Source organism: Strongylocentrotus purpuratus, unplaced genomic scaffold, assembly GCF_000002235.5.
Source record: "Strongylocentrotus purpuratus isolate Spur 01 unplaced genomic scaffold, Spur_5.0 spur5_scaffold_10, whole genome shotgun sequence".
NCBI classification, from domain to species: domain Eukaryota; kingdom Metazoa; phylum Echinodermata; class Echinoidea; order Camarodonta; family Strongylocentrotidae; genus Strongylocentrotus; species Strongylocentrotus purpuratus.
Window position 1 is genome coordinate 6,141,527 of NW_022145595.1, and position 16,212 is coordinate 6,157,738.

Below are 16,212 nucleotides of genomic sequence, written 5' to 3' on the forward strand. Positions count from 1 at the left end.
AATGAAAGGTTTAATTCCAACGGCATTGGAAAGCTAATACTGATTTAATACTTCCCACAAAACGAAAGGCCTTGAAATTGTCTTTTAGTGGGAAAATAACGAGCTTTAGTGATTGCAATCATTTTAGTAATAGTCTGATTTTCAGACCCTTATACTGAATGGTCGTAATAATAATAATAATAATACAGCATTTATTATGCGCCATCGATCTAGTTAACTATTCTGAGGCGCAGAGGGATAGAATTAGAATGAGATACATAGAGAAATGAGAAGGGGGAAGAAAAAAAAATGCATAGATGTACATTCAACATATAATTAACTAAAATAACATGCGAACATATATGACTTTAGATTCTTTTTAAATGTTTCTAGGGATTCTAGTGATCAGATCCTCAGTGGATGAGCATTCCAAAGAGATGGCGTTTTGTACTGCGCAAAGTTTCAATCAGTCTAATTTTGGCCATTTCAAGAAGTGGGTTATTGTTGTAGACAAATGCTCATGTACCTTTACAGCCCATTTTATGTATGTTATTACCAAGATTTTAAAAAAAAAGTCAGTCACTCACTCAATAGTGTCTGACAGTGAGTGAAGTCTAGGAGGTAAACGGGTTTTCTTGCATAATCTGAATACTAGGACACTGCAAACGTTTACAATTCACAGATAGGACATACATGATATATTCATAATTCCTGCAAAGTTCTACAGAATTTGATGTTGGCTGCAAATGGGACATAGTACCTTCAAAGCTTCACTGCACTACTTATAGCTACTTGCGCCCTCTATAAAGCAACCAATGCCTAAGTGGTGACCATTGGTCCCCCTTTTTCTCATGTTAATTGAGAGGTGATTTGATGAGATAAACACCTGTCAGTGACCGTGCAGGGAGATTTTAACATGTCTTGCCACTATCAAAAGATCCTTTAAAACATATTTCTTCCCTCAGTAGCATAATGTGATGTACTTTTTCCATGAGTCTATGTATATTATGTTTCTCTTTACATTCTGTAATGTTTAAAGCGCTATTCTACTTATTAAGATATTATTATTATGAAAGCATTTTCTTCTGGAAACCCAGCGCCTTGGAAATAATTATCAGACAATGTATGAAACTGGAAAAATGAGAATTTTACTTGTTCCATGTGGGAGGAACTTAATTTTGTTTACGTTTTTAGTATATCGGAAGTTGGGACCCGCTGGTGTTTGCCCCCCTCCCTCTCCCAAACTGGCGGGGTTCCCACCTGACCTGACCATGCAAGATATGTCAATATCGATCGATTGGGAGTACGTTTTGCGGTTGTGACTGGAATTGGTGTTTACATTTAAATGAAGGTCATGTCAATTTTCTACCTTTCTATCAAAAGAAGACAAATAATGCGCTGTGTAAGGACAACACACACTCACCCTCGCACTGTGTCATTGATAAACACACACCTATTGTGGTTTCATATCTTTTGTTCGTCCTTTTCGAGCAAACATGACTACTTCCAAAAGCCATTCGAGGTTGTTATATTGGGCGTTCTGATCCATACGGTCGACCCGATGCATGTATTATTAGCCAGTCATAATACTGTGCACTGATCTGTGACAGTTTAAGTTGATCATTGCGGGGCACATACCATTGCACGAAGATGCTTTGATTTTATTCTGTAGCGTAGCAGACGTCACTCGTGCAAAGTGATACAAAAATAATTGAATCATAGTCGATCCTACAAAGTTAAAGGAGTTGAACTGTTGACAAGCTCAGATCACATCGTTCTAAGATAAGTGCACGTTAAAGGGAAACATATCTTGGAAACTATTCAGGCCCAGGCTTTCTGTATTTGCTCTATTCTGTTAGGCGACCAAAGCAGGAAACGGGACAGGTCAGAGAAGCGCGCGAAATTCTGAATATAGACAATCGGGCAGTTCTTGTGTGTGCGTACGGCAAAAATAATGGCGACAACCGCGCGTATATCCTGCGGATCGTCTAGTGTTCGTGAGCAGGATCGAAAATGGATCCTGGCCCTTCTTCTTGCCATCGTCTCTGTCGGGGTAGGCCTAGTCCAGGGTAAGTCACTACTAATTTGATATCCTCTTGTCTAATCCACAGAGATACAAATGTGTACCATATAGTTGTGTAGATTATTTCATCTATTAATTTGTGTTTTTGTATTTATAAGGAAATCGGCCTACTTGACTATTTGTTTTACAAAACATATAAGCATGACCTTGTTTTCATTTTCATTTTTCATTTTTCATTTTGATAAATTTCCATGCCAAACATAGATCTAGGTGGACAACGTCCAATATTTGTTTTATAATTTGATTTCATCATCATCTACTTCGAGAATGTACGATTTCTCTTTCGATTTATTTCCTCACATGCACTTCTTCACACAATGAGAGAGAGAGAAAAAGAGAGAAAAAGAGAGAGAGAGAGAGAGAGAGAGAGAGCGCCTATTGAATAATAAGTTTTATATATTAAATGACAATGATGCAGTACACAATCGTTGTTTTTCTTGCTTCTAAATGGATATACATAATGTACACATAGAGTATACAAGTGTGAAAAAATTACGTGTAGCTCAGTGGTAATTTGTGTAGGAAATACATGTACATATATATTACTTTAATATTGATATGAATTATAGGCGTATCTACTTTTTTAATTTTGTAATAATGATATAGAAGCACCAGTAGTGAATGATGAATTAAAAAAAATAATTAACGTTGGATATAAAGTCGCACTAATTTGTCACCCATTTTCTACACCTCAGTCAGCTCTTAGTTGGTATACAAACAAAAATACTAACATAAGCGAGCAATATTCAAATTTCAATTCACTTAAATATCGGTTTTATTGAATAACAAAAAGACGTATGGCACAAGTACTAGGCCTATTGTCATATTTACAGTGAAATACAGTACAAGACAACATGTAATATAAGGAAATAGCATATAACATAATAGTTCAATAATAACTATTACAAAAAAGTGAACGTGACATTATTTATTTCAAAATATAATATTAAATAGCAATTCTTATTTTGAGTTATATTGGATAGATTATCGCCGGGTATAGTGGAAACAAGTAGTAGATTGTATTTTCACATATATAGACATGTATAAATTGAACAAAACCTTTTCTAACATTGGTCTAAAAAAAAAACAATCTGGGAAATCGGTAGATACATATAGGATAAACCGTAGAAGCGTTTATTTATTTCTCTCTCCATCTCAATTTCACTTTTTCATTTTCTGTCCTTCTCTATTCTTTTCTTCTTCTTTTTTCTCTCTCTCTCACTCTCTCTCTCTCTCTCTGCTTTGTTCTTTAGTCTCGGGCTCATGTAACTTTCTAATAATTTCTGTCAATTTTATTATCATGCCAGTACCTTCCCCATTTTCGCGATTTCTATCTCTTTTCATCCCAGAACACCGCCCCTCCCCCCCCCCCCCCGAATGGCCTTATGTACTCTGTGGTGGGGTGTTTGTAAAAGTCAACATTTTCCATATTGCTAGCCTTCGAAATACTTAACCAAACTCGGCAGCTCGTTGCGAATGAAGGCATTAATACTATACCGAGTCCTTGATTAGTTTGTTGTGTAGTTAGACATGGTTTTTATTAATTACAAGGAAAAGAAATAGCATAGGTTACCGTCATCCACAAAGCAAATAAGCATTTGACAGATTCGTTCACTTTGCAGTACTTTGATACTATGTCCCTTTTGCAGCCAACATCGAATTCTGTAGAACTTTGCAGGAATTATGAATATGTCACGTATGTCCTATCTGTGAAATTTAAACTTTAGCAGTGTCCTAATATTCAAATTATGCAAGGAAACCGTTTACTTTCTAGACTTCACTGTCAGACACTATTGAGTGACTGACTGGCTTTTTTTCATCGTTGGTAATAACATACATACATGAGCTGTAGAGGGTACATGAGCATTTGACTACATCAATAACCCACTTCTTGTAATGGCCCAAATTAGACTGATCGAATCTTTGCGCAGCATAAAACGTACGACCATTCGGTACAATGGTCTGAAAAATCAGACTATTACTTACTGGCTCTATAGCTCCTTAGTCCTAATCGACAACTAATAGTCGTTATTTTCCCACTTAAAAACATTTTCAAGCCCCCCCCCCCCTTTAAGGAAAGTTCTAAATTAGTATTGTCTTTCAAATGCCGTTGAAATTTAACCTTTTCAGTTTTTGGGCCTGCAAATTGGATACATGAAACGAAAAATTGATTTGATTTGACTTTGAACTGCACTATTCAATGGATGGACGTTTTTGACGTTTCCTCCACGATATGAATTTTTTTTCATTTCCCCTAAAATCGTCACAATGCAAGACCCTACTTGTGAGCCATGCGTCATGCTATTTGCATGCGGAAGTCAACTAAAAATTCCAAGCCTATTATTGCTTAGCCATAACTATAACAATCAGCATAAAAGGCCATTGACTTGTACAAATAGGATTACATTTCACTTGACAAATTTATGTCAGAGAGTGCTTTCTAGGCTCTCTGATTGGAAGTTTGAGAATTTAAGAATATTGCACAATATTATTGGAACGTTCGAGCAAAACATTCGGTGTGTATTTTTAACACGAAGCAAGCTTTTGCCCTTTTGTATTCTTCAAATTTCCTCTTAAAGTATTAAAGGGATTCATTAACTTTGTCTCAGATTCTGAAACAAAATCCTGGATTTAAGCTCATGCTGCAATGATAATTATAAACCTTTAGGTCAGTCAGGAATCCCATGACTTTTACAAGCCGATCGCCTGTCTGATTATCAAGATTTTTTATGATTAGAAATCGAAACCAAATTTGCGTTTTCCTAACGGTTTTCATAACACTACGGTCTATTGGGAAAAAACGAGTATGGTAAAACGGGTCACTCAAAGATTTTTTCAATTTTTTGAGGCACTTCTTCAACATTTTGAAGCGCGATTTTTTTTTGTTTAGGGCTTCAATATTACACCATATCACAGACACTGATAACACGTAGTGCCGGCATGTCAGATTTAACATTGTTAAACGATGCACAAAAGTGTTATTGTCATCGCATGGTATTAGAATCAGACAATGAGGTCGAAGCTGGGTCGAGGAGTTCAAACTCGTTCATCTATTCAATGACAAATCGCAATAAACAGTCAGAAGGCCACGAATGAAAAATGAGCCTGTGAACCATAGATATTCCATTAAATACAATTCAATGACGCCTGCTCATCTTTTGTAGTTAAAACCTTGAGTTGTTATTAGATTTCAAGCCCATAAAGTTATCAACCTGCCTTTAAAAAATTATCTGTTTTGCTTTATGATGATTTGTCCTCGTATCTGCAAAATATAATGCGCGTGCAATACAAAATAATGAGTGTGGAACAAATATAACAAAACTGCATTATTTTGATTTCGGATGACAGTAACATAGGTTTTCAATTACTGTAGAAATGTCTGGAAGCTATTTTCTATTAGATTCTGAATCAAGGATTCTGAATCAACCGTGATGCTTTAAAAAAAAATCAAAAAAATAAAAATCATTGGGATCGGATGTACGATGTTGTGGTGTTGGGGGAGAGAAGCAACAAAAAAAGAAAAACATATGATATAACGCTTTTTTTTTTAGCGTTGCTCTACTCAAACGATTTTGACAAGCCCCCCCCCCCCCCCCCCCGTTTATCTTCGCATTTTCTGACACCTTTTGGGTAAGCAAATTGGAAGGGGGGTCCTGCTATATATGGGTATTACTACGGTTTCAAAATATATGGACATGGGAACGCCCCCCCCCCACACACACACACACACACACGAGTGTTTTTCAGACTATGTAATAGTCAAGCTTCACAAGGGTACACGTGTGCTTAAGCAAAAGACGAAGTTGAATACCGGTAATGTAATTGCATTGACAAATAAACTGTCTGGTGATAAAGTAATGAATTATGAGATTTTGGAAGGAAACAAAAGTGATTGAAATTAACACGTCACATATATTATGGGGGCAAACACACATGTGGCATCAGCATTTGTTCCGAAGTTTTTTTTTTTAACTCCATTGTATTTCTTGTTATTTTTAGAATGTGAGGGCTTTTCAAAGGCAAACAATTCCAAGTGCAATTGCCACCGGATATTGCTACCCGTAGGAATGAATAGAAAGAGAAAGCTCACATGTTGTTTTCACCTCTACAACTACAACTGCAACTATAACTATACCTATAAAAGCGTTCTGTATAAAAAGATATTGGATCCGAGAATACTTTTTATTATCAATCGGTGAATGAGTAACACTGATGAAAAAGTTTATTTGCTTGTCAGAGATTTGTGTGACAATTTCACACCCCTCAGTTAAAAATTCTCTGGCAACGCCTCTGTCTATAACAAAATAGTACAACTCATTCTTATCTAAAACGTACCTACTTGGAAGACTGATATAATTTTTCTTTGTATCATAATAATTTCTCATTCTCAATTGCTTTTTGACCACTAAAGGACCTACTCATCAGTGTGTTTGTGGTGTGTACGTGTGTGTGCGCGCGCGTGTGTGAGTATTTGTATGCTCTGTATTCTGTATGTAAGTTGTTTTCCATCCCTTGTATATACATTTCATTCTTTTTATTCACCTTGCCATATTGTTAATGTATGTATTTTGTTGACTGTAGAGCCCCGCTCACAAGCTTAGTTTCTACAGGGGTCCTAAAACCATTAATTTTATGATGTAATCAAGTTAATATATGTTGATTAATGTACTATTACCAGTCTCTATTTGATGTAAAAGATTACATCATGTTTTGTGTGGTTTTGAATAAAATGAACTTGAACTTGAACTTGATATGAATGTGCCCATAAGTGAACATTTGTCTTTTTGTCTATCCACAGCCGAGACCACTCAAGTGCCGACACCGAAAACTAAAGTTCGCTTGATCGAAGGATCGGACATCCATGAAGGTGTACTGGAAGTAAGTGAACCTGGTGCAGAGGCGGCGCTCTTAGGGGGGGGGGGGGGCAAGGGGATGGGGGCACAGCATCCCCCACTCTTGCAAGTAAAGTACCCCTAAAAGTGCCCCTTTTATACTTTAGATAAGTGCCTCGTTTTCTTTCTAATAGGTGCCTGGTCCACGTTCTTATAAGTGCCCTTTACCTCTGATAGTTGCCCCTATTGAAATCTAAGAGATGCCCATTTTACTTTGACAAGTGCCCATTTTCCTTTGTAAGAAGTGCCCATTCCCACTCTAATAAGTGCCTGTTTTCACCTCTGATAATTACCCCCTTTTTATTTTGACACGTGGCCTTTTAAGTTTCTAATAAGAATCCTTTTCCTTCTGAAAAGTGCTCCTTTTCCTTCTGATAAGTGCTCCTTTTCCTTTGCAATAAGATCCACTATCCCTTCTCATAAATATCCCTTTTAATCTCCGGTGGGTGCCTCATTTCCTTAGAAAAGTGTACCTTTTACTTTGCAATAAGAGCCCCTTTTCCATTATCATAAGCGCCCCTTTCCACCTATGAAAATTGCCTCTGGTCAAATCTGAGAGGTGCCCCTTTTACTTTGACACGGTGCCCCTTTTACTTTGTAATAAGTGCCCTTATTCACCATTGATAATTGCATTAACCTGTTGTTAATGAATGAAATACAATACCCCCCCCCCCAGTACTTGGAATCCATAATCATACATTATTCATTGCTATGTCGGGCAAGCCTTCTGTCAAGCGTTCAGGTTGTCAAGAACATCCTTCGTTTAAAATGTTTACATGAAATTGAATAGGTCAGTAAACTGGTTTATTGCTCCGAGTCAATTTCCTACGCTGAAAATATACTAGAATTCTTAACTTCAGCCCTGAAACACTACACCTAACCCTTACCCCAATTTTGTCAGAAAATTCCATGACATCCTAATCCTTTTAGAGGATCATTATTTTCCATTATACGTTTTACAATATGTTTTTTTGCCATTGATTCTACAAAACATGCAAATCATATCATGTTATGAACTACCTAAATGTGATACTACATTTTCATTAATTTGTATTATTACTATTATCATTTATATTGAACTCTGCTGAAAATAAATCTCATTTGAACGATAAAAAAAGAGGAAAAAATTATTCTTTGTATTTCAATTCAATTGTTTTTGTTTTATTTGTCCAAATCATTAAAAAATTACATCAAATACAATTACAAATACAAAAAAGGAACCCAAAAAGCAGAAACTTGTGGATTTTGATTTTGATGGAAATAAATTATACTAAACTTAATCCTAACCCTATCATTAACGAAATAAAGCCCGGGTCAGTATTCGCTGGAAAAAAATTCAGATCACGTCTAGATTAGCAGTGATATTTTCTTCTTTCACCTTGACGTAGTACTTCTATCAACTGGAGAGCAAATGGCTGCCGGTTTGTGGTGAGGGTGTACAGAAAGAAGACGCAAATGTCGTTTGCAGGGAGCTGGGATTCCATGGAGCTGACGTCATCAAGAACGTCACAAGATTCACTGAAAGTAAGAATCATGTTCCGAGCAAGTTTAAGAAATCCCATAGATTATTAATATTATTGATGTATAGTCAGACAGTTCTCGAAAAACATTTGAGGTTCTATAATTGAAAACAAGTTGAACAATTGTCCAGTTTTACGTGACGAAACGTAGCACATGACATCCCTTGCCTCCCCCTCACCCCCCCCCCCCCGCCAGCTCAATCAACATTCTGCAAAGTTTGACTATTCTCCACCCTTAACATAATGAAAGTATATAACCAAACCAAAAATGCTTAGTAAACATATAATTACATCCCTTTCTATATTTATTTATTTGGCACTCAACGTTTATTGAAGATAAAGTTGAGTACTGGTCATGCGATTACATTGTGAAAGAAAAGGTGTGGAATGGATCAGAAAAAGTTGATCATGTAGCATGTAAGTATCGGTGTGAAATGCAAAGTTCTGGAGTCATCAAAATCATTATCAATTTGACTCAGTCTTGGTAAAGTAACAAGCCCTGTACACAGAATGGTGTATATGGGGCTACACAAATTGTGTCGGGGCTAGTATACCTTGATTTCCTTATCTTTCTTTGCTCATTACTCAGCCAGTATACATTTTCTTCCAAAATTGTTTGGCACATGCCATTTATTTGTAATCTTGAACATTCAGTGTAAGTTTCGTTTGATTCTGTGAGAATTATTATTATTATTTTTTTTTTACCAGAACTCAAGTTTATCATTTTTCATCCCAGATGTAACATACAGCGCCCTTGTGAACGTGTGGTGTGACACTGCAGACGGAGTACAACACAACTACCTGGGCGACTGCCTCGAAAGTGGCGTTGCAGACGGTCAGCCATGCAATGAGAAAGCGGCTTATATTACATGTAAGAAACAGTATGATACTCGTTGCACACGAGGCGTCATGCGCCTGAGGTAGGGTTGCGTCAGCGACTGTCGCGGTTAGACAGGGGTTTGCCTTGTTCGTGTTTGATAAAATGAATAAACAAAGTCTTTCATTTAAAGGGGAAAAGGGAATTATCAGCTATTATAAGATGATGACATGGATCCTATCAAATGATTGGTTGAGAGCGTACACGTGACCAGGCATTTATTTTGCCTAACACGTTATTTTGATAGTGACCGGTCATTTTCAAATGCTAATGACCGTTCATTAGTAAAATCATGTTACAAAGCATCATTTTATAAAACAAATAAAAATAATGTTATAAAAAAAAATAATACACATAATTTTGTTCAGGCATTAGTAAAATTACCCACACTCGGAACCTACAAAACAGTCCAAACACCCTCGGCTATCGCCTCGGGCGTGTTAAAGGTACCTTTTGTGGGTAATTCTTACTAATGCCCGAACAAAATGATGTGTATTATTTGTATACTAACATTTAAGATGTGGTCGACGAATGGGACAAACTATCTTGGACTTGCCCATGTACATTCATTATCATCATGAATGAAAACAATCTGTTCGGTCATTTCAGGTTTGACCCCTCGACTGACCGGAGGTAATGACATGTCCAGTGGCCGGTTGGAGGTGTGGTCGCCGGGCTTTGGCTGGGGGAAGGTTTGCAGTCCGAACTTCGGCGAGAAGGAGCAAGAAGTCACCTGCCGAGAGCTCGGGTATTTATTCGTCAACTTACGGAATCTGGGAAGCGCTAATCAGTTTCAGGTATATACGAGAGTGCTTGTCATTTGTAGCGTCATTTCGTTTGCGCTATTATCTTACTTACGCTTATCAGGACTGTGAAGCCAATACGTGTATGCGCCAGTAACTCAAATTACTCAACTCAGTGTTAGCACGTTCATTCTGTATGATTCTGAATGCACTTTAGTAACGGTCTCTCCTCTCTCTCCCTTCTCTCTCTCTCTCTCTCTCTCTCTATTTCCCTCCCTCTCTCTTTCTCTCTCTCTCTTTCCCTCTCTCTTTCCCTCTCTCTAACTTCAGATATTCTTAGTTTAGACAACAAACCATTTTTATAACTCATTTCCAAGTTTTACCAGAGTAGTCCACCATGAGGGGATCGAGTTCAGCCTTCGTAAGAGAAAACAAGAACAAAAACAAAACAAGAGTGGAAATGTCTATCAAGGCTAGGAAATGTGTAACATGTAAACAAAAATATGTCATCCAAATTTTAATTAATACACTCCAATTCCAAATTTACATCAGCTCGAGATTGCCAAGTAGCCCGCAATTTCTGATTTGGGAAATAATCTCGAAGTTACAAATCGCGTCCTCATCAGCTCGAGACTTGGCCTCGAAACTTGAAACTCGAGCTCGAGAATTTATCTTGGGATGATTATCTCGACCAAATATCCCGCTAATTGCAACTTAGCGCTGATGCAGACGCAAATGAACTGGATAATTTGCGATCGGGACAGTTCAAATAACGAGATATTTGGCAATCTCGAGCTGATAAAAACAGGCCTGAGACTCGAGTGCAACTTCAATACGCTACTGAGCATCCCATGTAAATCATGTTTGGATTACGTAATGTGGCATTGTGATGTTCGCACATGGTGCTTGATAAAGCGAATAAAATTGCCAGGATAAAGAGATTCAAATTGCCTGGATAAAAGCGATTTAAATTGCCTGAATAAAGCGATTTAAATTGCCTCAGGTTGATTTTCCGAAAGTCTTTGATGAACGTGTTTAATCGAAAATTGTTTTGTTGTGTTTTTTGTTTGATACGGGTAGGATTCTGGCTTGACGTATGAATGGGAGGATGTGAGTTGCACTGGAGCTGAAACCAAACTGGCCGATTGCGATGTCGATACCACGGGTTCCACCAGCTGCCCCGGCGACAACGATGCATTCGCATCCTGCACTAACGTCGAGTCGGACCCAGGTTGGTTATTCAGTGATAAAATTACCCCGAAAACGATTAAAAATAACAAATTTATTATTTTTTGTTTGTTTAAGGTTCGATCAATCAAACAGAAATTGTCAACTCTCTAACGTATCTTGCGAAGTCTCCTCCCATTTACCCTTTATTAAAGGTAATACAAAATTTCGGGAAATTTTGCAAATTAGGTGGAGAGTGATTCTTTACAATTTTGATATATTTGGATTATTTACAATTTCATAACTTTAGACTCGATTTCAACCGCGACAACGATCACTGAATATTGTAGAATTGCATATGCTTCCAATATGTTCATTTGAACCAAATTCATGACCCTATACCAAAACTTTGAATTATCTTTAACAAACTTCAAAAAAAGTATATTTCCCCCTAAAGTAAATACATTTACTCTCAGTAAAATTCTTGCTATTATGTTTTCATACAACCCCTCTATGACACAATTCTATTCCGTCATTAACAAACTAAATAAATGAAAGTTAATGATTTTCTTTTGTACAGAGCAAATTGCAGAAGAGCTCGCAAAATACGTCACAGTCTTGCCAGTTGTTTTTCACCGATGACGTCTTCAAAACTTGATTCCTATTTTTAATCGGATATTGCTCAAACTTTCACTAATTTGTTTCTCTCATCTTCCCGCTTTTATTTATACCATATTGATATCAGGGTGAACTTCCCCTTTAAGGATTAAGCGCCCGATATGAATTTCGTCCTTATAGTTTGCGATATGAGCTTTTGCAGTACATTTTGAAATCATTTCTGTATACATGTGATTATATTTTGTAGACAGCATTTAAATTGTGTTTCTTATAAACTTTTGCTACAATTATTTTAGGAAAGCCTCCCTTGTTAGGGGTGAAGTTGTCCGACGGACCGTGCGAGACCGAAGGTCGTCTGGAAGTCTTCGACGGCGACGTGTACGGGACGGTTTGCCAAGAGCAGATCACCCAGCTCGACGCCCGGGTCATTTGCCGTCAGCTAGGCTTCGAATCGGAGAATGCCGAGGTGGTCAACTGCTGCGACACGTACCCCGCTGCTAGGGCTGGAGCTTCAGGTAAGGGGTCGTGAGACAAATGCTCGAGCCGGCGACTGTTGCTCTACGATCAATTCCTAACATTTAGTTGAATTCCGAACCTTCCGAAAATTTCGCAACGACTCAGGCAGCCGCTGAATAAGCGGGGGGGGGGGGGGGGAAGGGATGGGGAGGGGGTAAGAGGACACTTTTTTTTTTGGTCTCGAAATTTGAAAAAATTGACATTTGGCTCCGTTGGGGGGGGGGGGGGTAAGGTCACCTTTTTAGGTCAGCTATGGGAATAATTTTATTTTTTTAAATAAATAAATAAATAAATAAATAAATAAATAAAAAAAATCCAAAGGGGGGGGGGGGGGTGATGGGGGGTGATGGGGGGGGGGGGGGGTTTAACCGCCAACCCCCCCCCCCCTGTGTACGCGCCTGATCTCAACCTAACACTAACCCGAAACATATTACATGTATAACCCAAATTACGACCCGATTACGCCTTACCAGTTAACAAAAAAACGAAATAAAGCCCAAAGCGGATGTCGCAACAAATGTTGGACAACCGAGGTGGGCAAGCGTCGGTCTCGCCCAGAGGTTCCGGACTGACTTCCCCAATCTTTCTTTGGTGTTTTTATGGGCTTGGTCTTATCGATATGCTGCCTGATATTCATTTGTCTCATTATTTTGTAAATTGCGTTACTCTTGATTTTTAATGACTCTCCAACTATCTGTTAATATTGTGATTCTATTTTGATTCAATACAACATACAACACAGTAGGATTATTGACCTGAGATAAATTGAACTGAACTGAAATGATCGTATTTAAAGTGAATTCATTTCCATCTAAATTCAAATAACTTGTGTCAACAGAACAAAAACAAAAATATCATTATGGAAAGGTCTCGTCATAGAAACTTCTGCAGTCTGCAGAATGTGAGTTGAAAATATAAAGAATGCCAGCGAAAAGTGATTGAAGTAATGAATTGCATTCGACGTGAATTTCACTGTTTGCTTCGTCTATCTTCCAGAATTATTCGGAGTTCTTAACTGCACGGGGTCGGAGTCCATGATTGCTCAGTGCCCCCACCCTCCCGTTGGCTCGCAGGTGGGGTGCGACACGTTGAGACATATCAATGATGTGGGGATCAGATGCCAAGTTTGCCAGACGAGTAAGTTACCCCTTTTAATCGGTCCATGGTAAGGGTAATGTTGTAGGTGGTGGTCTTGGTAAATGGTAATGATGGTGGTAACAGTGACGGCGGTGCATGGTTGAAGTAGTGATATTATGCTGACGTTATTAGTGCTGGTAATGTTGTTGATGGTGGTGGTAGCAGAAATAATGTGCTGATGGTGGTGGTGGTGGTGTAGGTGTAGCAGTGTTAATGCTGTTGTTCTTAGGGGTGTGGATGGTGGTGGTTGGTCATTTTTGGTAATGATGATGATGGTGGTAACAGTGACGGCGGTGCATGGTTGAAGTAGTGATAAAGCTGGCGTTATTGGTGCTGGTAATGTTGTTGATGGTTGTGGTAGTAGAAATAATGTGGCGGTGGTGGTGGTGCTCATCTTTGTACTGGTGATAGTCGTAGCAGTGATAATGCTGTTGTTGTTCGGGGTGTTGATGGTGGTGGTCGGTGATTTTTGTTGATGATGATGGTGGTAAAGGTGATTGCAGTGGTTGTAGTCGTGTTGGTGGTGGTGAGGATACGTTTAGTTGGTGCTGCGTTGGGTAATAGTGGTGATACACTGTGAAAAGGTTGGGCAATATTTTCCAACACTTTGCCCAACGTTGTGCCAATAGTCAACCCAACCATCTATTGGACAATATTTTGCCCAGTGGTATTGGTAAACGTTAGTACGTGCATAATTGTTTCGTATTTTGCCCAACAGCTGGTCAAGATTTTCCCAACAAGTGGGCTACCGTAGTCGGGCAGTTGAGGGTCATATCTTTGCCCACATTTTGGACAAAATACGAAACAATTATGCACGTGTGAAGCAGGGTACTTATGTTACTACTGGGCAAAATATTGCCCAATAGATGGTTGGGTTGACTATTGACAAAGTGTTGGACAAATATTGCCCAACCTTTTCACAGTGTAGTGATGGTTGTGCATGCTATGCTGATGGTAACAGTGGTACGATTCCTTGTGGATTTGGTGGTAATGTTGGTAGTGGTAAATCTGTTGTTGTTGAGTGGGCTTTTGTTTCTGGTGTTTGGTTTTGATGATAATGGTTAGGGTGCTGGTGGTACAAATTGTTGGTAGTGGTGTCAGAGGTGACGTTCTTGGTGGATTGGGCGTTCTAGTGATGATGGTGATGTTATAAGTGATGTTGATGGTGGTGATGATGTTTGGTGCAATAGTACTGGTAACGGTGAAGGTTTTTTATGGGTGGTGACGATGGTGGTAACGGTAGTGGAGATGGGAGTTGTAATGGTGGTGGTGATAATGAATGTTTTGTGGTAGCGGTGATGGTGGCGATGGTGGGTGGTGGTGACGACGGTAGAGGTTTTTTTACGGTGGTTGTGATGTTGTCAGGGGTGGAGATAATTTGGGTGATATTGGTAGTGTTGGTGATGACCACAGGCACAAACTCGCAAAAGTACTTAAAATGTTAAAAACACGCAATCTGTTTTTCTTCAAATCCTTTATAGAAAATCTCAACTTGGCAGCTGTGATTGGCGGTGTCGTTGCCTTCCTCATCATCCTAATCGTCATCGGCGTCGTGCTGTGGTACGTCTGCTATATCCCTAGAAGCAAATACCAGGCTGCGGCCAACGAAAACGACGAAGAACCCGATGTCGAACCAGAGGAGGAAACCGCCGGTCAACCGACGACGAATGGATTCGAGGAGAATGCCAATAACCATATGGAGCCCGAGTTGAACGAGGAAGATTTACGGGAAAAGAACATCGAGACGGAGGATTCGTTTGTTTGATGACATTTATGTTTCTTTCGTCGAGTATCGAGTAAACTGATGCTATAGCTAGATCAAGTAACATGAAACAAAAGCGCAAAGACTTCCGAGAATCAACCTTAGGCAATTTCAATAGCCTCGTCCATCGCCTTTTGAATTGAATGGACTTTACCATGGTGTTTCACAAAGACTGTAAGTAGAACTTCACATTAAGTTGGACTTATAATTTATGGAGAGCCATTTGTAGCCTTAAAATGAAATATATTCTAAAGCAGAAATTCAAGTATTTTAGACCTTTCATAAATTCCACATCAAGAACATGAAATCTCCATTATAATAGAAAATATGAAGGATTTGAATCAACATTTTATGCCTTTTTAAATAACTTGTACAAATATTTCAAAGATGCTAACGGCTTTCCATAAATGTTAAGTCCAACTTAGGGATAAGTTCAACTTCTGAAATTATGAAACACCCCCATGACGGTACTACGTAACAGTTAAGATTATGATTTTTAATGGGATATACAGTACTACAGTAGAGTATCAAAATCGCCCCTGCGTTGATTTTTCGAAAGAAGTTGCGAACTTTTTTCTGCATCACGACTTAAACCGGCTTTCCTTTCCAGGACGATGACTGCCCTCGTCACTTATGATAAATTTTCCTCTGCCATTGCTATTAACTGTAGTACAACTCAAGTGTACATAGATTTAGATGAGGATTGTGCTGAAGCTTAGAAGTGCCGACGAAATGACGAGATAATCTAAGACAAGAAGACGAGTTATTGAAACTCAGCAAGTCGACTTATTCAAGACGAAAAGACGAGATGAGGAGTTGTTGCAATTCGGCAAGTCGAATTGTTTAACTTGTCTTCTTATCTTCTTCTTTCAAATTATCTCGTCATCTCGTCGGCAATTTTAAGCTTATTTTAATATG

General features: G+C 38.6%; 1 protein-coding gene across 1 annotated transcript; it reads left to right on the top strand.

Annotated features, from left to right (window-relative positions):
• The first annotated feature begins 1,570 nt into the window (after nt 1-1,570).
• On the top strand, nt 1,571-15,529 carry LOC754715 (neurotrypsin-like). Its single transcript, XM_030979301.1, has 9 exons — nt 1,571-2,048; nt 6,861-6,940; nt 8,343-8,478; nt 9,211-9,345; nt 9,961-10,148; nt 11,175-11,325; nt 12,176-12,394; nt 13,392-13,532; nt 15,014-15,529. Exons 1-9 carry the CDS (start codon nt 1,934-1,936, stop codon nt 15,295-15,297), a joined length of 1,449 nt encoding a protein of 482 aa, XP_030835161.1. The 5' UTR covers nt 1,571-1,933; the 3' UTR covers nt 15,298-15,529.
• Nucleotides 15,530-16,212: the final 683 nt, after the last annotated feature.